The 23,123-nt window shown below is 40.4% G+C and overlaps 1 protein-coding gene across 1 annotated transcript; it reads right to left on the minus strand.

Annotated features, from left to right (window-relative positions):
• Positions 1-1,279: 1,279 nt before the first annotated feature.
• LOC118730057 (cytochrome P450 4V2-like) lies at positions 1,280-22,683 on the minus strand. The gene is made up of 11 exons (XM_036457746.2): positions 22,336-22,683; positions 19,815-19,927; positions 18,363-18,448; positions 17,425-17,615; positions 16,980-17,049; positions 15,171-15,297; positions 11,203-11,388; positions 7,998-8,100; positions 3,153-3,287; positions 2,879-3,058; positions 1,280-1,504 (listed from the first exon to the last, which is right to left on the minus strand). Exons 1-11 carry the CDS (start codon positions 22,547-22,549, stop codon positions 1,332-1,334), a joined length of 1,578 nt encoding a protein of 525 aa, XP_036313639.1. The 5' UTR covers positions 22,550-22,683; the 3' UTR covers positions 1,280-1,331.
• Between the last annotated feature and the right edge of the window lie 440 nt (positions 22,684-23,123).

Raw genomic sequence — 23,123 nt, forward strand, 5'->3', positions numbered from 1 at the left:
TGACACAGGGTCTTCTTCATGTGAAAAATTTTATTATGTCCTATATACTTAGTGTTTATATTTGAATTTAAGCTTAAAATAATCACTTTGATGTTCCTAATATAAAATTTTTTGAAAGATTTTGAGATAAATGAACTTTAAAAAATTATTATTAAGATGTCATTTCTTTAGAGTGATTTTAGGTTCACAGAAGAATGGAGGGGAAGGTGTAGAGATTTCCCTTACACACTCTACCCCCACATACCCACAGACTCCTCATTATCAACATCTCCCACCAGAGCAGTGCATTTGTTACAATTGATCAACCTACGTTGACACATTATAATTGCACCAAGACCATAATTTACATTATAATTCATTTTTGGTATTTTCTGGAGGATTGAAATTCACAGTAGTTTCACCCTAAACTAAGTGCTGGATTACTATACGTGTGCAACTTCTCTTCTCCTTAATGATAGGAGAATTCTTGAAGATCTGTGTTCTAATAATACACACAGTTACAGACCCAAGTTTCATAAAGCATTAGCTTATTGTAGTAAGATTTAGACCTCAGTCTATTTCCAGCCCTTTCACCCACTGGTGGTATGACTTTGGATAGAAACTTAACCCTGATTGATCTTATCACATTCAAATGAAAGAGTATAACCTGATAAGGACTAAGGTGCTTCCAGCTCCAAAAGCCATTATGAGGGACTGGAGATTACCAAGAGGAATCTCTCCTGATAATACATGATGTGTAAAGGTAATTGTGATGTTATGCAGAATGAAATGAAATGAAGGCCATAAGTACACGGTTAAAAGGGAAATAGGAACAGAAACTATGAGTCAACTTATAAATGATCTGCTCTCCTTGATAAAATCTAAAAAGTATCATCATCATAAATATTAAAACCTAATATAATTTTTAAAACCTAAACTGAAGCCTGAGTACTAAATTACTTTTTCAAATGAAATGTATGTGTACATAAGTATATTTGTGTTCAACAAGAATAACTAAAAAAGTTCTAGAATCTCAACTAACTTATACCCTTTGGGTTTGTCAATTGAACTTGGATTAGCCTATGGGTCCCTCTGTTGGGAAATGTGTATGTTTATTTGGGTATGGACATCAGTTAACTCACCTTTTGGGATCAAGACCAAGAGTAAGGAAATGGTGGTGATGAAAATATAAAAACGCTCTCTTTGGAAGACTTGACTCCAAGGTAAGTGGGGATAAGAAAAAAATAGGTGTAGGGATTCAGACTATTAAATTCATGGTCTACACATTGTAAATATAAAGTTTCTCTTAAAGAAAGACCTTATTCTGACTAAGGAACAGCCCAATAATACAGTTAGGATGCATCTGCGTTTCTCCTCTTCAACTTGATCCAGATGCCATTAGAAGGACGAAGAATCAGCTCTCCTGCCAGACCAAGTTCTTCTCTTTTCTGGGTGGATTCGACCCAAAAATGCCTCAGGATGCATGAAAGAATGACCTTTTCTTCCATCATGGCAAACCTCTGACCTTCAAATCAATGTAAATAACATGAATTTATTACAGATCTATCACAACGGGAGAAAGAACAGGTTCTATCCAAGGAAGCAAGTGATGCTAGATTTTCACAGTAGGCCCTGGGGGAACCAATACCACTCAAGATGCTTCCTAATAATAAAGATTCTTGAGTGCCCTTCCCTGCTCCCACCCAGGGCATCTGAATAGCTCTGGGACAAGGGATCTAGCCCACGCAGCACCCGGATGAATCCTGGCTCACTGAAGCATGAGAACCACTGCTCTAGAATGCTCTCCTCCTGGACCTTTCATGTAGTTTACTATACAGTTACCAGGCCTCATTGCACCAATGCCTGCATTTACATAAACAATAAAATGCCAGAGATGCTAAAGCCAAAAGTGCTTCTAATGCATGGCGGTGTGTAATCATTTTGTTCATGTACTTCTGCTGGTCCTATGGTGGCATTTTCTATTTGGTTTTGAAAAAAGCAATTCTTAAAAGCAATAAAAACAGGTTAAATAAATTAATTGTTATAAATATGCTTTCTACCATATAGATTATATTCTGCTTCAATCCAAAGATCTACATTTTAAAACTCTACCATGAAACTGGTTATGCTTTATATTATGGGCTGAATGGTATTCTCCCAATTTCACCTAATTAATTCTTAACCCTCGGTACTTCAGAATGTGACTGCATTTGGGGATAGGGCCCTTAAAGAGGTGAGTAAAATAAAATGAGGTTCTATGGAAGGGCTCTAATCCAACCTGTCTGATGTTTTTATAAAAAGAAGAGATCAAGCCCTGGCTGGGTGGCTCATTTGGTTGATATATCATCACATTCTCCGTATGGTTGTGAGTTCAATTCCATCAGGGCATACACCTAGGTTGTGGGATAGATTGCTGGTTGGGGTACATATGGGAGGCAGACAATCAATATTTCTCTGACGTGAATGGTTCCCTCTCTCTCTAAAAATCAATAAAAACATATCCTTGAGTGGGATTAACTAGAAACACACACACACACACACACACACACAGGAATAAACTATGTGAAGACACAAGAAGACATCCATCTATAAGCCAAGGAGAGAGGCCTCAGAAGAAACCAGCCCTGCAGACACCTTGATCTTGGACTTCTGGCCTCCAGAACTGTGAGAAAATGAAATGCTGTCATTTAAGCCACCCAGTCTGTGGTGCTTTGTTACAGCAGCCCTAGAAAACTTATATACTTTACAACAGTCATAGTAAAGTGGAGGGAAAAAAATAAAACAACTTTTTTTTTTTTTAACAGACTTGGATCTGAGACACTACATCTCAAAGACATTATTGTGAGAAACCCCTTTCCATGTGCACCCAAAAGGTCAAACGATTCTGATGGATACAAACCTATACAGTTTCTGGGTCCAGCAGAGAAGGGCACATATGCGTATGGATGGCGTCCCGTCGAATTCTCTGGAAAGAACCGCTCTGGCTTGAACTCTTCAGGGTCTGGGAAGTATCTTGGGTCTCTATGCAGCGAGTAGGGAACGATGAGTAGTTGAGAGCCTTTTGTGAGGATGTACCCCCCTGTCATGAGGCAGTTGATGTGTCATGAGAACAGAGCAAGACACACATACAGAAGAGTCCACCCTCCCCACTACTTTCATGGAAGAATTCTCACCAACATCACAATCTTCATTAAGTTCACGGGCAATTATAGGCACAGAAGGAAAAACACGAAGGGTCTCCTTAATAACGCACTCCAGATATTTAAGTTTCTTCAGGTCTTCTAAGGTAACAGGGCGATCAGAATTCCCTGATCAAAGGAAATACATGAAATAAAATAAATGAAAGAACTATTTGGGCTTGGTGAATAAGATGTTAGAATAGAATACATTATAACATCAATACACTGTTAAATACCAACAGTTAAAGTAAAATTCTTAAAAGTATATATAATAAAAATAAAATGAGACAATAATGCTAAGTAAAAAAAACAGACACAAAGGTCACATGTTGTATCATAAATTTGGAGGAAGTAGTCAGAGTAGATAAATCCATAGAGACAGAGAGTAAATAGGTGTTGCAGGGGAGAAAGAGAACATGGGGAGTGGCTGATTAATGATGCAGGTTTCCTTTTGGCTGCTGAAATGGGTTAGTATTAGATAGAGGTGACAGATGCATAACATTGTGAATGCATGAAACTATAACTTTAAAACATTTCATTTTGAATTCTCAGAGCCTCCTCCAGAAGTGTATCTTCTCGTGGGTCAGATTCTTGGACTCTCCCCATAGCCTGGCCCCCCCATTTCCACCTCAAGAAGAAATTCAAATGGCTTCTTGGTCTTGCTAATGGGAGAAAAAACACAGCAGGAAACAACATATTGAGAAAGACAAAATGAGATTGACTAACTCAGTGAAAAAGCCAGTGAGAAAATTCTGAAGATCAATATCTGATAAATTCTGCCAACCACTGTTTTTCAGAAGAGGCAGGACTTGATGGCCCAAATCCCAAATTTCCAAGTATTAACATTTGCAACCATCTTTATGCCTGCACTGCTTGGGGAAACGGATGGGAAGGCACTGTGTTATTTAACCAGAGTTGAAGTGATAGAAGTTGAAGTGATAGAAATGAAAAGTAATAAATCAGGTCACAGAACAGCTTTTCATTTCAATGAATACTCTTCCTTGGAAAATAAGTGCACCCAAAGAATTTCGTCTGAGTGCAAACCGTGATGCATTTTCAAAGTCCACTGAAATATCTGGAAAGGATTTGATGAAATGTTCAAATGCACTGCAGGATAAAGCCAGCAGGAAGAGGCTGAGAACCAAAAATGTGGTTTATGGCCACTCTGATGCAGATGCAGATAAGGTGGGAGAGATCATCCAAGGTGATTTTTGTAAAATCCAATTCATTACTACTTGCTTCCTTATATGGAAGATGAAGAAGGGGAAGGAGAAGAGAAGAAAAACTTGATGGAGGAGGAGAGGGAGAGGATTGAAAGCTACCAACGAAGAAGCTGATGAGGATGAAGGAGAAGATGACTAAGGAACACTGATGGATTTGAACCTTCTTTTTTGAAAGTTTCCTCCAGTCACGGGGAGCAAGTTGCAGTGTGGGATTTTATTTATTTATTTATTTATTTATTTATTTATTTATTTATTTATTTATGTTTTGTTTTATTCTTAGGCTCAGTCCTTCTGCTCTTGAAGTCTTTTCTTTCCCTTACATCCTGGTTCTCAACTTATTTGGGGGAAATATCAATACAGTGAGACAAGAATCTTTAACACTTTCTGTTCCAAATTCACTTTTCTTTTTTATTTTAAAAGGTATTTTTATTCTTTCCATTGATTATTATTTATTTATTTTTCTTGATAGATTAAGGTATTACATATATGTCCTATCTCCTCATTGCACCCATACACCCCCACTTATCCCCTCACCCACCTGGTGTCTGTGTCCATTGCTAAGGCGTAGATGAACACATACAAATACAAATTCACTTTTATCCCTTCCTGACTCAACAAACACTATATGGAATCACTGCCCCTGTGCTCCCTGGGAAAGAAAAACCTTCTGCTTACATTGCTCCGCTGGAGGCTGGAGGTTCAGCCCCTGAAGCAGTGCACAGAATTCTAGCTTTTTCCCTCCTTCCCCTGTACATTGAGCACACAGATTAGACTGTGTCTCTGTGAAGTGGGACAGAGCATTTACCAACATACACCGGTCTACTTCCTCTTGTATGGAACCTTTTTATTTAACAACAACAACAAAAATGTTTATAGAAAGTCAAAGGGTAGATATGAGATGTTTGGGGTAGTTAAGTAGCATTTTGACAACAAGTCTTCCCCTTTGGTATACTTAATTGTGATGTTTAATGGACTTCCTTGCAGTTTAAGATGATACTTTTAAAATAAAGTCTCTCCTAATAATGGCCTGGGCCCTGCCACTCAATAGGAGAATAGCAGACCTGCAGAATCTTATTTGGATTCATCATTCTATATTGTATTTTGTTCCCATTTATTTAATATTTTGTTTGTTTGTTTCATTGGAAAGAAAAGATAATGTTCAATTTTAAACATTAAAAATGTACCAGTTGGCCGGGACCGGTTTGGCTCAATGGATAGAGCGTCAGCTTGGGGACTGAAGGGTCCCGGGTTCGATTCCGGTCAAGGGCATGTACCTTGGTTGCGGGCATATCCCCAGTAGGGGGTGTGCAAGAGGCAGCTGATCGATGACTCTCTCTCATCGATGTTTCTGACTCTCTATCTCTCTCTCTCCCTTTCTCTCTGTATAAAAATCAATAAAATATATTTAAAAAAAAAAAATGTACCAGTTGCTTTCTTATAATGAAAGTAAATGTGAAGTTTGCTCCAGTAACAAACAAACAAACAAAAAACAAGAGAGAGAGAAAGAAATGAATACTTACATCTCAATATCCAAAGATCAGTTTCGGCAAGTTTTTAGAACTTGCCGAAACCGGTTTGTTTCGGTGGATAGCGCGTCAGCCTGCGGACTAAAGGGTCACAGGTTCGATTCCAAAGGGCATGTACCTTGGTTGTGGGCATATCCCCAGTGGGGGGTGTGCAAGAGGCAGCTGATCGATGTTTCTCTCTCATCGATGTTTCTAACTCTCTATCTCTCTCTGTTCCTGTCTGTAAAAAATCAATAAAACATTTTTTTTTAATTTTTAGAACTAATATTGGGTATAGAAAAGAAGTGAGGAACAATTAGCAAAAAGCATGAGAAGCAGCAGAATAAAAATCCTAGTAAAAATGGTGTCACTAATTATGTGAGATCAAAAACCATTTGTGACACCAGAATTGGGCTAGAAATTGTAAAAAACAAACAAACAAACAAACAAACACACACACACACACACACAAAACACACACACACACACACACACACACACATGTAGGAACACATTACAAAAAAAGTCAGGGGCTCTAGAATACCCAGTTTACCCACCAAAGGCAATCTGAGAGAAATTCAATTTGATTCAGGAAAAATGAAATGACAGAAACAGAGCCCAGGAGTTTAGATCATCTCCATTCTACAAAATACAGTCTTCCCTCTTGATATGAAAATCCAGTCCTCACACCATCTGGACATGAAATTACTTTTCCAACTTTACTTCTCAATGGCTCTAACAAATGTTCTTATTTCCACCTGTCCTTTAGTGCTTACTATTATCTGCCAACTTTTCTTCTCTGCCATTGTGCACCAGGAGCCTCTCTTCCCAGAATGCCTTCCACCGCCTCCTCTTCTCCTTTATTATTCCTCCCCACTTTGCACTGGGAAAACCCATCAGATACCACTGTGTTGGTTGGCCAACCATCCTTTATCTTTCTTTTCCCAGCTGTGGGAAGCCATATGACATCTGATTAAACAAATAATTAAGTTGACGGCACAATGCACAGTTCCTTTGTGGTAGGCTGATTGTGACTTACAAATATATCAGGTCCTAATCCCTAGAACCTTTAATTATTACTTTTTTGGGGAAAAGGTGCTTTTGAACATTTTATGAAGGATCTGAAAATGGAAAGATGATCTTGGATTATCTAGGTGGGCCATGAATGCCATCACAACTGTCATGATAAGAGAGAGCAGAGGGAGATTTGACACACACCCACAGAAGAGAAGGTCATGTGAAGATGGAGACAGAGATTTGAATGATGTGGCCATAAGCCAAGGTATGTTGGCAGTCACCAGAAGAGATGCATTCTCCCCTCAGGCTTCCAAAAAGTGCAGCCCTGCCAACACATTGATTTAACTCAGAGATACTGATCTGGGCCTTCAGGTGTCCAGAACCGTAAGAAAATAAACTTCTATTGTGTTAAGCCACCCAGTTTGCAGTATCTGTGACAGCAGTCAAAGGAGACTAATATTATCCTCCATTCCCCTCTTCCGCTGTCTTCATGCCTTAAAGGACAAACATGAGATCCAGAACAACGATTAAGAAAACAAAATCCATGATGATGAAAATGACAGAGAAAAGAGCAAGCCCGGTATTCTCACAACATCCCTGGTGGCATCAGCCTAGGACTCCTTACCTACAGGTTACAGGTTGTGCAAAAGAATTAATGTCCCATCAGCTTAACCCACAGCAATCCCATATGGAACAGCTCTCCTGGACCCCACTAACCAGCTTCACCTCTCCGCTCTGCTCTCCACTAGCCCCTTTTTCATATCGCCCAAGCACACAGCCATGACTTGATACTTTATACACAGTGACTGTTTCTCCAATGAAGCAGCAAGGTCCTTGAGAATAGTGACATTTGTCTGTGTAGCCCCAGCATCTACCCTGGTGCAGTCACACGCCAAGCAATCAGCAAGCGCCCGTAAACAAATGGGTAAGGCTTGGAAAGAACATTAGGCCTGGAAGGGGTTCCATATGGCAGCCTTCCTGCTTATTACAGTGTCTTTAGATCAGGCCCTACTGCACTTTCTTAGTGAGCAAGAATGCCATTTGCTTCAGTGACTTGGGATCTTCTGTGTAAATAGTGAAGGGGACATACATACCAAATACTTCGTCCAGTTCATTGTCCAACTTTTTCTGGACTTCTGGATAGCAACCCAATAGGTACAAGGCCCAGTTGATTCCAGCTGCAGTTGTGTCATGGCCCTACAATGTGTGAGAAAGAGAGAGAGAGATGAGAGAGAGAGAGAGAGAGAGAGAGAGAGAGAGAGAGAGAGAGAGAGAGAGAGAGAAAGAGAGAGAAAGAGAGAGAGAGAGAGAGAGAGAGAGAGAGAGAGAGAGAGAGAGAGAGAGAGAGAGAGGGAGAATAGATTAGAAAGCAGAGTTTGATTGAGATGGTTAGGGATGCTAGCTCTATTTTGAATTGTCTCTAGATTTGACACCTGTGATGTGACCCCAAACAGAACAAGTTAATTTCATACAGTATTTTACCTCGGTGGGGAACAAACCAATGGAACAATCTCTTCAAAGGGGACGCCTCTAGTACAGGGACATTTCAATAGGACAGAGTCACATACTTGGTGAGAGTATGAGCTGGGCTGGGCTATCAGGAGACCTTCCAAGGGAACTCCATGGGCTGGACTGTTTTTGCGGAAATAAAAGTGTGACTTTCCTGAGCCAAGTGGCCAGATCTGCACTTCTCCACTGTCTCCCACTTGTAAGGTCGGCTTTATCTGGACACCAGGGAACACATTGGTGGTTCTGAGTTGGTCTCCACATCAAGAAGTTGATAAATAGCCCCACTTAAACCTTGCTGAGTTTGAGGCAAAATACCAAACATTTTGTAGAAATGAACTCAATTATTCTTTACAAAAAACCTATGGGAGCCCAGCCAGCCTGGTTCAATGCTTGAGCATTGAGCTGTGAACAGGAGGTCATGGTTGGATTCCTGGTCACAATGCATGCTCGGGTTGTGGGATCAATCCCCAGTATGGGGCATGCAGGAGCAGCTAATCACTGATTCTCTCTCATCATTTATGTTTCTGTCTCTCCCTCTCCCTTCCATAAAAATATATTTCTCTGAATCAATAAAACAATATATATATTTAAAATGTTCATGGCATGCTTGATACTGCATTTCACATTTTAGAGATGACAAACTGAGCCCCAAAAGATGCTAAGTGACTTTCCCAGGCCCAACAGCTTCATAGGAAGTGGCAAGAATAGGGCCTTGGCATTTCTGATGACAAAGTAGAGTCCACACTCTTCACCTTAAGGAGCATGGAGGATGTGGGGTGAGGAGACTCCAGCTCCAATGCTGAGGGTGACACCTGGATGACATTATTTTCTGTCCGTTCAGTGTCTTTAGGCATCGGCCTCTCACCAGGACACTCCTCATGCAAAATGGTAAGTTCTTAAGGGGGAAAAATGTATTTGAAAAATAAAAAATAATATTACATCTCTTACTGGTCCATTTACCCTATGCAACACAAGTGACCATTGTAATATTTCATCTTCCGGACAGATGTCTCTGAAGCACTTGTTTTAGTTCCTAAGTGGAATTATTAAGGACTTTTCTGCAATTTCAAGAAAATATGTTTATAAGTCTCTAACGTTGGCATGATTGTTATTTTCTCTCACTTGCAATTTCCTTACAGAAATGGGTCTGAACTCCAAACAAAAGCTGGCCCATGTCACCCAGTTGCTTAGCAAAGTCATAGAGGAAGTGCTCTTGCTAAACAATTTTAATAGATTCTCTTGAATTTGAAAATGAACTTCCTTTTTATTTTTGTCTGCGACCCAAAGGCAGCAAACACAAAGCACAGAAGCAACAAGTGCATTGGCAGAACTGCGCAGGGCAAGAATCCGCCAGACCAGGAGCATAAAGGGCCTGGCATAGACATAGAAGCAAGGAACGGATTGTTCCATCTCAGAGGGAAGGAAGGGGTGGATGTGTGAGTGGGTGATAAGAGATCAACCAAAGAATTTGTATGTATATATGCATAACCCATGGACAGAGATAATAGGGTGGTGAAGGCCAGGATAGGGGGCAGAAGCAGGCTATAAGGGGCCAATGGGAGAAACAGGGGACCTTTTCTAATACCTTTAACAATAAAGATTTAAAAAATAAGTAAAATGAAATATAAAAGTAAAAAAATAAAATAAAAGGCCTGGCAGCAACAGCCTGCATCCTCTTATGGAGGAGGTCACAATACTGTCGTACATGACACGCCCACTGTTTCATGGGAAGAAGGAAAAAATGAGAATTCAAAGAATGTTAGAGCTGTAAGAAAGATCGTTAGTCTTGTTGTTCTTGTGGAAATGCGAGGTTCCCGGTAGGAGATGATGTGTATGTGTAGGTGTGAGTGTGTGTATGTGCAGGTGTGAGTGTGTGGATGCATTTATGGAGGCAGGGGCCATTTCAGCATCAGATACCAGCCAATATCTCTTGCACAAGAATGTGCCAGCACTATGGCTGGTGCACATTAGAAAATGATTCCCCTAGTCCTCAGTGCTGTTCTGTGCAGCCTGTGCTATGACTATGAGGACACAGAGGCCCCGAAAGGGAGAGGAGGTGCCCGAGGTCACACTTCTAATATAGGTCAGAGCTGGGATTTGGCCCCACAGCCCACTTTCAGTGAATTACATGTCCATTTTCTGCATAATGTTTCTTTTCAATAAAGTGATCTGCTTAAAATAGAAGTTTCAAACCACTGATATAGCCCATCTTTCCACTTTCCACACAGGGGACTGAGGCAGAGATCTGCAATGACTGGGCCTGTCTCCTATGGCTTGGCAGCACAGACCTGGAAGCAGTCAGGTCTGTGGATCCTTCACACCGCTTGCTTCCTGCCATGGGGCGCAGAGCCTTCCTCCTGGGGAGCCACTGAACCCAGGCGGCTGCAGGCAGAGCAAGCACAGTGCGTGCAGTCCGCCATCTGAAGGCTTTCCCTTTCCTCCACTTCCAGGATATTCCACATGCTGCTTCTTAAAATCATTCCTTAATCTTTATTTGCTAAGCCACATATTAAGAGGTTTTCTCTCTATAATGTTTAATGTAGTTACTTGTAAAGTTAGTTATCTTGGCAAAAAATTCATCGTTTTGCCCAGACATTGTAGTTCAGTGGTTGAGTATTGATCTATGAACCATGAGGTCATGGTTCAATTCCTGGTCAGGGCACATGCATGAGGCAACCAATCAATGATTTTCTCTCATCACTGATGTTTCTATCGCTTTGTCTCTATCCATTTCTCTCTCTCAAAAAAAAAAAAATAAAATGGTGAGACAAACATGACAACGCAAAATACCTCAAACATGAAGGTGTCCACTTCTTCTCGAATGGACTCATGGCTTAGCTTGTTCCCTTCATCATCCACCACATTTAAGAGCAGGTCGAGAAAAGCCTTGCGTTTTCTGTTGGAGGGGGTCTTGCCCTTGTCACCACTTGTACGTTCTTCTTCTCTCTTTATTTCATTGGCCCGTTCATGGATGACCTGTATGATTTAAATGATCACATGCTTTTGTGTGAAATTTGATATGGCCCAATAGTCCATTTTCCTGTGAAAATATACCAGCTTCTTTAACTGATTTTTTTTCTAAGCCTTTCCTGTTCTGTCTCACTCAATAGGAACTTAGGATTTTGTGAAAATATAGTACAGCTTTCTGTGAACATTTTTAGGGCATTATTTTATAAGATTTTAATTTTTAAAATTTAATAAATCTTTATTGTTCAGATTATTACAATTATTCATCTTTTCTTCCCCCCATAACACCCCTTCACCAGGTTCCTACCCCACCCTCTGCCCTTACCCCCCTCCCCACTGTCCTCATCCATAGGTGTACACTTTTTGTTCAGTCTCTTCCCGCACCCCCAATTCCCCTTTTCCCCAAGAAATGTCAGTCCACTTCCTTTCTATGCCCCTGATTCTATTATATTCACCAGTTAATACTGTTAATCAGATTTTATATTCTCTTGGTTTTTAGATTCACTTGTTGATAGATACATATTTATTGTTCATAATTTTTATATTTTTCTTCTTATTCCTCTTCTTAAAGAATACCTTTCAGCATTTCATATAATACTGGTTTGGTGGTGATGAATTCCTTTAGCATTTTTTTTTTTTATCTATGAAGCTCTTTATCTGACCTTCAATTCTGAATGATAAAAAAAAAAAAAAAAAAAAAAAAAAAAAAAAAAAAATTCTGAATGATAGCTTTGCTGGGTAGAGTAATCTTGGTTGTAGATTCTTGCTATTCATTATTTTGAATATTCCTTGCCACTCCCATCTGGCCTGCATAGTTTCTGTTGAGAAATCAGCTGACAATCGTATGGGTGCTCCCTTGTAGGTAATTAACTGTTTTTCTCTGTAAGATTCTCTCTTTGTTTTTTGCCCTAGGCATTTAATTATGATGTGTCTTGGTGTGGTCCTCTGTATTCCTTTTGTTTGTGGTTCTGTGTGCTTCCTGGACTTGTAAGTCTATTTTTTTTTTACCAGGTGGGGGAAGTTTTCAGTCAAATAGGTTTTCAGTATCTTGCTCTCTCTCTTCTTCTGGCACTCCCATAATTCTAATGTTGGTATGCTTGAAGTTGTCCCAGAGGCTTCTTACACTATCTTCAACTTTTTGGATTCTTTTTGCTTTTTGCTTTTCTGGAGGAGTGTTTTTTGCCAAATCTTTGACTTGATTCTTGTGATTCTGGGTCTGCTTTTAGGTCTCCGTATAATATTTTTTTGAATTAAAATCAGTGTATACTTAATTTCTAGTTAATCCTTTTTCATATCCTGGAGAATCTCGTTAAATTTATCAGCCTTTCCTTGGAAATTCTTGAAAAATCTTACAACTGTGATTTTGAACTCTATATCCTGTCTTTTGCTTTCCTCCATTTCCTTCATTTGTGACCTGCCTCTTTGTCTCTGCATTTTAGCTGCTTCCCTGAGTTGATAGAGTGGCTTTGTGTATTAGGTATCCTAGCAGGGCCCAGTGGCTTATCCTCCCCAGTTACCTGAGGTGGACATTATTGATGCACCCCTTTGTGGGCTGTGTGTGCAGTCTTGTTGTAGTTAAGCCTTGATTGTTGTTGGTATCACGGGGGAAATTGACCTCCAGGCCAATTGGCTGTGAGGATCAGCAGTGTCTCCACTAAGAGAGCTTCTGTGCTCAGCTTGGTTGGGGTGTAGTCTCAGGGTGGAGCAGATAACCTTGGTTTCCCATCAGTCCAACCCTAAGAGGCCCCAGTGTCTCACGGTCCCACTGCAATGGCAGCCCACACCTCTGAGATTCACTGCTCTCGAGTTTTGCCAGCTGCCAGACAGTCCAGTTTCTCCCCGAATGAGTCTGGTACCCAAAGTCTCAACTGGAGCTGGATTTCAGTACAGTTGGGAGGTTTTGTTTCTCTCCTAAATGAATAAACTTGCCACACGCTTGCTGCCAGCCCTTTCAGTGCTCTGTGAGTAACCCAGCAGGTTATTCAGCTGCCCATCCTTTTCGTGTGCACAGGTCTCCGCATCTCTGTCCTCCACAGCTCCTCTGAGTCTCAGTGTCTTTTCCTCTTTCCTTCTAGTTGTAGAATTTCCACTCAGTTAGCATTCCAATGGTTCTGGACAATGCCTGCTCTGTCTTCCAGTTGCAGATTTTAAATTGTGCGAAGCAGCATTATAGATGTTTATTCTGACACCTTGGTTTCTCCTTGATAAGATTTTTAAAACAAATTTAATGTCAGGCAAACAAATCATTTCCAAGGGCTATTTTTGAAGCCTTTCCAACATAGGAATAAAGTAGTAGTCTCCTGAATAGGGCCTCAGCAAGTTGAAAGAAAAAGTTGGGTGGTAGAGAGAACACAATCTTTATATGATAGATTAATTATAGATCACTCTAGTTACGTGCTGTATTGGAGAAAAGATTTACCTTGTATGCTACCATTCCTTCTGCCTAGAATGCTCTTGCCTCAGAAGCCAGCATGACTAGCTTCCTCTTTAGTTTGAGATTTCTGCTGCCCCTGGTCACACTGTCATGGTCACTGCTACCCTAGTCCCTGGCACTCACTCTCTTCCTAAGCCTGCTTTACCTTTTTTCCATTTCACTTACCACCTGGCATTGTATTTGTTATTTAGTGACTTTATCCTCCAACTGCAGTGTAGCAGAAAATTTGTCTTTATTAATTTATATATTTCCAACCTTTAGAGCACTGCTTGGCATTTTAGAAATGTTCATCAGGTATGTGTTGAGTGAGTAAAAGAATGGAAGCCCTTGAGCTTAATTTGGTTACACATTTCAACTTTTTCCTCCTTTCAGGCAATCATCAAATCTGCTTCTGCTTTGATTGAACAGATTACAAGTTCCATAGGGCAAGCACCGTATCCTCTCTTTGATTCTTTTTGGAACCTCTGGTGCCTGGCACTCAGTATGCAATTTTTGATATTATCCATCCAATCTGGAATTCATTCATTATTGATACTGGTATTAATGCATGAAATTTGCAGACATGTGTAATTATACCTATAAAATACAAACTGTTCATCTTTCACCTCCTGCCAGGCAATTATGCTATACTCCACTGAGGGCAGCTCACTCCAACATCTCATTCATCAAACATCTAGGGACTCTACCACTTGATCTGTTGGTGGAGGCAGAACCTCATTGTCAGGAAGCAATGCCATCATATTGAAAACTAAAATTTACAGCAAAGGGTAAATATGATTACGTTGGCAATTTTATCAGGACATTTAAGTTATAATGCATGTTTTCAATTAAAGTTTACCTTTCCATAAACATTCTTTTAACACAAAGACAGACTATATCCAGAACATTACTATTTCCTTGTCATTAAAAATTAAATAGTAATATCTAGTTAATTTTTGTCTTTTCCAGTTTAAGATACTGATATAAATCCTCTTTCTTTGTCTTTAAAAACCACTGCCTAATCCAAATATTTTTCAGAAGATTCTTATAACACAGTTTCTTGAGTTTAATCTCTTAGCATAGCGCCCAGTTTGTTAATGAACTGTCATAGCTGATATTACATTTTGTAACTATTTATTTATAGACAACATCCCTAGTAGACTAGCCTCCCCTATGAGGGAACATTAATGACTGGCTGTGTTAACAAACATAGGAGTCATGCACTTATAAAATTTCTAGAAAGTGATAGTGAGAGGGGTTGCACAACATTGTTAATGCCCCTAATGCCACTGACTGGTACACTTAAAATGGCTAGTGTGATAAATTTTATGTTATGTATACTTGTCCACAATAAAAAAAAAAAAAAACAAGGACTTACATTGTTGGTAAAATTATGTAAGATCTCTAGGTTCCTTTTGTGGTCCCATCCTTGTTTAAACAAAAGGTATAAAACGTCATGCCAAAGCCAAAACGTCCTCATTCTTTCTTGTAGCAAGTCACTCATCCTATAAACAGGATTCAAATGTATCAGCTAATATATCAAAATGTGCATTGCTTGAGTACCTATTTGGTGCCTGGTCTCCATGAAGGGAATATGTGGCAACCATGATAATACGTCTTAGTGGTTACTAAGAGCTCTATGCTTTATGCTCAACAATGAAGGCATGGGTTATTACACATCCAAGGAAGCTTAAGAATTAAATGGGTCCTTTAGAGGAAGGAAGAATCCATTACAAAACATCCTCACTAGATGGCCATCTAGTCTCTCCTTCTATTTCTCCAGAGGAGTTCTGGACCTCTCTGAGCTGCCTGTAGCTCTTATACCACAGGGTGGGATGAAATCTGCCTGTTTAATGTCCACACATTTGCTTGATCACTCCTCTGGCTGTCCTCTTCTGCAGTAAAATGCCCCTCTGTCACATCCCTGTCCTGAGTCCCTCCCTCAACATTTCCTGTGATGGAGCAGAAAGACCTAGACCTGGTCTCCTCCTTTGAGAGCTGCTTCCAGGCCAATTTTCTGCAGAGTGGCCTTTCCTGGTCACTCAATCTGTGGGCCCTATTGCTGTTTTCTTCTCGAATATCAATTTTATTTCTCTTTGAAGGCAATTATTGTGGGTTATAAGTTTATACTAATTAGTTTCAATGTTTGTCTCCCTGTTATTCTGTTTTATAGATCACTATAAAACTAGTCAGTATCTTGTGTAATGAATGGCTGATTATAGGTTATATAATAAAAGCCTTTTATGTTGCGTGTCTTGTCGTCCAGATGGCCATTCAGCCAATCAAAGTGTAATATGCTAAGGATATGCTGGCTGCTCAACTGCTCCCTATGAAGTGCACTGACCACCAGGGGGCAGACGCTCCATCCTGTATATTAGCTTACTGCTGTAGTCAGGCTGATCTGACTGAAGGAGATGGACTGGACATGCCCTAGAGCCCTCCCAGGATACCTCTTGGCTGGCCAACCTCCCACATCCTTCCCTGGCTTGATAGTCCACTGATGGTGTCCCCAGGCCTGGCCTGCACGATCTTATAATCTGTGGAGGTAGGGGAAGAACCCCTGCCCCCAAGTGCAAGAATTTCATACACCTGGCCTCTCATATGCTAATATATGTTAAAATGAAATGGGCAGTTTACTTAAAGAGATAATTATTTAAATCAAACCCTCACCTTGCCTTTTAATATTTGAATATTCTCAAGCAATTTTTCAAATAAATATGACTATTCCAACTAAAAAAATAATACACACTCAGTGCAGAAAATATGGGAAGAGAGAATTAATAACAACACAAACAAGAAAGAGAAGCACACAACACAAAACAATAATCACAGCTAACATTCTGGAATAATATTTATAAGTTTTCTTTAATGAACGATTTTTACACCTAGTGGTTATCATGCTCAAATACTGTTTTTATCTTTATTTTATCACTAAGCATCATAATTTAATTGCTCAAGATATCATAAAATAATCACTTAAAATTATACCATAGCCTGGGTGTTCCATACTTTATACAATAAATGCTCTACTATAAAAATACAAGCTTCAATAATTAGATTGATTTTTGTGCAATATTTTATTGTGAAACAATGAAAAAGATACAACACAGACAAAAACCTATTAGCCATATTTCTTAAAGCTTGAATCAATAACCATTTAAAAAATAAATAGAAGGGCTCTGTTTACCTATAAACTGCGCGGACATATTCAGAATCATCATTAGTCTGAGCATCAATGTTCTTGCCCATAGCTGTTTCTGCAAAATATGGGTGAGAAGCAACCGTTCAATTCATGCACATGCCTTGAGTTTAATTTCCAGCGGCAAACACTTGGAAAATGAGATAAATTCTTATAGGTTTTAGGATTGTTCCTTTCCCTTTCACTATTGCACATTTTTTCTCCTACTCCTATTCCTGTTCCTTCTTCCCTCTGACCTTCCTGGCAGGTTAGCTCTGCTCAAAGCCCTAGCAGTGGGCACTGCTTCTTAGGAGCCCAGGTTAGCGGAAGGACCACCCCAAAGAAGCCAATATCCTGTCTAACCCCTCATTTGCCTTCCCAGTGAAGTGTTATTTTCTATTTGGGCCATTTTCTGTTTACACTTTAGCTCTAGAAACAAATCAATGAGACTTACCACAGATGATATCTAAGGCACAAAGAGTGATGTAAAAAAAGCAGTTAAAATTTTCTCCGTCAACATGTTTTTCAAGCTTTTTAACCAATATGTTGGCTTGTTCATTCATGACATCTAAGAACTCTTCCAGAATGGTAAAATGGAAAGACGGTGTTAACATTTTTCTCCTGGAACGCCATTTGTTTCCAGTACTAGAAATACAAGACATGGTTACAAAGAAGAGAATAGTAACATCCAAAACAAATAAGGCATAGTCAAGACAACAAATTCTCCTTAATCCACAGATTCCCAAATGCTTTGGTCAGAATGTTAAGGGGAGATTCATATACAGTTACAGAATGGGCACATTTTAGTTATCCTTTTATATTACTAATCTTTAAAAGAGCACTCATCAGAATTAAAAATTTTAAGAAGTTTTCTAAATTTCTAAGTTCTGAGTTTCCAAAACTTCCTCTCTTTTTCCAACCTCAGCCTCTGAAGATCAAGGAGCTCCCTGAGTCTACTTTGATCCTAACATCTTCAAAGTCTCCAAAGTCCCCATGGAAGTCCTGCTTTCTCCTTCTCAGTTCATGGGGTCCTGTTCCTGGATGGCAGTGCAAGGACTGAGGTTACTGTGCTCCTCTTACTTCTCTGAGGATGACTGCCTTTTTCATTGAATTTTCAAGGTTTCCCTGCTCAAAACTCCAAGGTGCCACACTCCTTTTATACATTGGCACTTTCTTACCCTTCTTCGAACACAGATGATCATCATTATTGAATGCCATGGCTAGAGATTACACCCAGGTTTCCTGTCTCTCAGAGGCCCATTATCTATCACCCAACCTTTCCAGCTTCTCCCTACTACCTGATGGCACATTCTTGCTATAGGAAAACCACCTCCTGTCAGTGCCTGACATAAGTTACGAACAAGACAGCTTTACCCACTTACACTGACTTACCTCGTAAGAAGTCCTAGGCCAAGCCATGGTCGTAGGAAGGTGTACAGATAAGACTTGTCAATTTGCTTTGAGCTAGTTAAAATTACCTTAGAGAGAAAAGGAAAATGAAAGACAGAGATATGGAAGCCACCTTAATTATAAGAATACTGGGCTAGAACACAACTTCTTTCTAAAGTAACATTTCATAACAATTTCTTTGTTGTGGTCCATTTACATTACAATGACTCAAAGAAATTCAATTAGAGTTTGGATCATACAACTGTCACTCTTGGAGACTAGCTGGAGTTGCCTGAATGGAAAATGTCCAAGAGAATTCCCTGACTCCTGCCATGAATTAGGAGCCATGTGTAGTTGTTTATTGAGGGTAGGAGTGAGGGAAGAGAAGGTGGGTGAATCAGAGGATGACCACATTTAGGGAGATGGAAATCACAAGATCAAGATCAGGCATGTTGAATTGGAGGCATTCAAGTTGCCATAGTCTGAAAGCAGGTATGCAGCTCAGGATTAAGGCTTATACTGGGTACACATTTGAGTGTCTCCAGGGCATAGGTGGCACTGGGGACCATGGGTATAGTTAGGTTGCCTGGAGCCAAAGTAAAGCAGAAGGGAAGAGCATATGCACAAAATGTTTCTCAGGCTTCTTGCTGCAGTTCCCTGCTTTGGATAGATCTCTATCCTCATGTATTAAGCCCACTCATATTGGGCCAGCAATGGCTGAAACCCCGTATGTGGCCCTCTCGCTGTCTCCTCTGGGCCAGTAGATTCTGCAGTGTGGTGCCAGAGACACTAAGACTTTTACACAATGAGTAAGAAAGATATATCCAAGCCCAACAAGCATAGGAAATTCTGCTGTTAATTTTGCTCCAAAGAAGCGTGGTCTGTTTATCCCATTTTACTTCCTGTACAGAATCATTTGTCATCAAGCTGTCAGATAATACCCCCAATGTCATGATAAGTAAACATGTTTTAGTTTCAATAGTATGAATCAATAACTTCTTCCCCATCAATATCAGATTAGTGTTCTCTTTTTAAAAATTAACTTGAAATAAAAAAAGTATAAAGGATACTCTGAGCATCGTAAGGGAAACACCTATATTTTATTTTTCTTATATTTTTTTAATATTAAAACAGTACCTGGCAGATGTTATGAGCTCAATTTATAGAATAATCTATTTATGGTTCTGTTCAACTGAAGACTTCCCAAAAAATGAGGACAAATATATTACTTGATACCAAATGTGTATAAACACGTAGAAGCTGTTACTCTTCCTAGAACTCAGACTGTATCTGGAAATCATTAAATGGCACCTTCACAGCTTTAGATATTTAGTGGAATCCTCATTGATTTGAATTCCATTAAATATAAGGACATATATTTGCTGTTTATTCTGATGAGATTCTCACACCACCAAATATACAGTGGAACATTAATCACAGTCGCCATAAACTCACCTCTATAGTTTCGGCCTTGTACATGACTATTACTGGTACTGTGCCAAGCCAGAGTTTTAGCATTGGCACATGTCTGTTTTCTTCAATGCAATTAATCAGCTGATGGAAAAACTCTAGGAGAAAATATTTAATTTTAAATAAGTTTCTTACTGTGACATTTTTGGGCTTTTTACTCCTTTTACTTTGATCAACTCATTCCATATCTCCCAGCTCTTTCACCTCTTAAAGCTAAACCACACAGGTGTCCTTACTAAATTATTAATGCAGAATTATGAGGCTAATTTAATTATGAGTGATATATGTGCAACAACCTGGTTAACTGAGAAGTGCCAAGCACTGTGGGTGTTTGTGGTGACCTTATGACATGCCTCCCAAGAGCGCTGAGGGTGTTCAGTTCCTCCTGACCTGCTTCAGGCTCCGCTTCCATCGGAAGGGAAACCTGTCCCAGCTCTCCAGCCCTGGCAGATAGATGCTTCCCTTTCACCCCCTCTAAAACAGTATGGAAGCTCCTCAACAAATTGAGATTAGAGTTACCATATGATCCAGCAATTCCTCTTCTGGGTATTTATCTGAAGAACATGAAAACACTAATTCAAAAAATATATGCACAGCAATGTTAACTGCAGCTTTATTTACAGTAAGCAGGTTATGGAAGCAACCTTTGGTGTCCATCAGAGGATGCATGGATAAAGAAGATGTGATAATAATGGCCCAGCTTGCATGGCTCAGTGGTTGAGCATTGACCTGGTCAGGCCATATGCCCAGGTTGCAGGTTCGATTCCAAGTGTGGGGCATGCAGGAGACAGCCAATTGATGATTCTCTCTCATCACTGATATTTCTCTATCTCCCCTTACCATCCTTTCCACTGTGAAATTAATAGAAATTATTATTTTTTATTTTTTTAAATATTAAATATTGTCATTTGTGATAGCTTGAATGGATCTTAAGGATATTATGCTAAATGAAATAAGTCAGACAAGGACAAAAACAGACTGATTTAACTCATATATAATATATAAAACAAAAAAATAATAAATGAACAGATATAAAAAAACCAATTCAAGGATACAGACTACAGAATAGTGGCTACAGAGGAGAAGGAGAGTGGAGAGAGGGCAAAGCAGGTAAATGGGTTTAAACAAGTAGTAATAGATGGAAATTAGATGTTTGCTTGTGAACAGCCAAAAGAGTATACAGACATCAAATTATAATATTGTACACCTGAAATCTAGATAACGTTACTAACCAATATTACCTCAAGAAAAAAAAATTTAAAAAACTCTTCTGTTTTACTAATCTCAAATGTCTCAAGGCCTCTACAGAACCTCTTTCCCTTTTAGGAAACTCTTATTCTTAATGCTCTTTGTCTAATAACACTTACTTATTCTCCCAGTGTCATCTTAAATGGGATTTTGCTGCAAAGTCTTCTCTGATATTCTAAACAAGATTTCTAGTAATATAACTTCCCACATTGGCTCCCATTTTTTAGTACAAGCACCAGGTCTCAGTTTTTCTAAACACTGTCTCACAATAAAATAAACTAATTCTCCTTGGAGAAGTCATTGATTTTAGGGCCGAGGCAGAGAAAAATATAAGAACAGTGGAATATATCCTGGTGCCAGAAAATAAGGAAGTGCTCAGAAAATGATGGGGCCACGTTGAAACACCAAGCAGCCAACCCGAAAAGCTTCTAATACTCCAAACTGGAACAATTAGTGCAACAGAATAAGTAATGACAGAAGTAGTCCGTATCACTTCTCTAGTCAATACCTTACAATATTCAGTGTACAGCACTTCCACCGCTTTGGTTAAATTTATTCCTACGTGTTTCATTTGCTTTGATTGAATTGTAAATGGGACTGTTTCCTTAATTTCTCTTCCTGATAGTCCACGGTTAGAATAATGAAATGCACATGATTTTTGTATGTTGATTCTATATCCTGCAACTTTACTATATTTATTTATTAACATTTTGTCAAGTCAATATCTCATACCTTCTTTGAGAAAGAGATTGAGAGAGAGAGAGAGAGAGAGAGAGACAGAGAGAGAGAGAGAGAGACATCAATGATGAGAGAGAAGCATTCATCATCTCCCTCCTGCATGCCCCCACTGAAGATGGAGCCTGCAACCCAGGCAAATGCCCTTGGCCAGAATCAAACCCCAGACCCTTTAGTCTGCAGGCAGAAGCTCTATCCACTGAGCCCAGCCAGCTAGGGCTACAGGCAGTGGTTTAAGACAGCAGCAACCAGGACTTGGGAAAACGAGAAGAGAAAAGGCAGAAGGACAGGCGTTTAGAAACTCTGCACTTATATGTAATGAAAACTGGAGAGAAGTGGGGACCCATTATCCAGGGGGTGATAGAGGCGCCCCTCACCCAGCAGCCTGCATCTCCAGTCCGGTGCGCCAGGCGGGGGTGAGGGTGCTGCTCAGGAGGTGCTCCCGCGCCTCGGTTCCCTGCAAAGGGCCCAACAACTCCTGTGTGGATGCGGCCCGCCTGGGCCTGGGCGCTCAGCCCCTTACCTTTCCCTCCTCGCTTCTGCATCAGCGCGTGTCCCACAAAGGGGTAGGCGCCAGAAATGGTGGGGACGGGCCTCATTTGCAGCCAGTTATGCGCATAGCTCATCACCCTCTGCAGGAAGCTCAGGATGAGGTTGACTCCCGCCAGGGTGAGGGCGCTGAGCGAGCCCCAGAGCAGCAGCTTCTGCCCGACGGGCACCAGCCAGACCGTCGTCATCGCGCCAGCGGTGGGCTCCGCGCGGGGACTGAGACCCAGAACCTTGGTCTCAATTTAGGGCAACTTCAGGAGGGAGGGGCGCCCTGGGGCTGGGCTGGGTGATCTCGGTTGAGCAGTGAGCGGGCTGTGTTAGAATAGAAGGAAGAACCGGGGTTTGCAGCTCGTTTTGGGGGTTAGTTTTTCCCTGGCTGGGCGCCCAGCCTCCTGGTGCTTCCTTGCGCAACCAGGAGTGTCTTCTGCTCTCCAGGGACTGGCTGCTGGCAGGAGGTGGTTGCACCCTGGCTGAGCTTCAGAGTCACCCAGGACAACATCCTAATTTGACCTGGGATCCAACCTGAGGGAGTAGGTGAAATTCGTCATCAGGTCACAGGAGAGCTGAATAATGTTCTTGTGATCCCAATGGTTTCCAAATTATCATCAGGACCAAGAGTCATGGGGTAGAGAGGACAAAGGGCAAGGTCTCTGGAGGAGGCAGAGATCAGAGATGCTGGCAGAGTGCGGGTTGGATAGAGGAACAATCATGATGAAGTAAATCTCTAAGACAAACCACTGAGCCTGTGGAAGAAGGAAGGAA

This window comes from Pipistrellus kuhlii, unplaced genomic scaffold (assembly GCF_014108245.1).
Source record: "Pipistrellus kuhlii isolate mPipKuh1 unplaced genomic scaffold, mPipKuh1.p scaffold_m20_p_3, whole genome shotgun sequence".
Taxonomy (NCBI): domain Eukaryota; kingdom Metazoa; phylum Chordata; class Mammalia; order Chiroptera; family Vespertilionidae; genus Pipistrellus; species Pipistrellus kuhlii.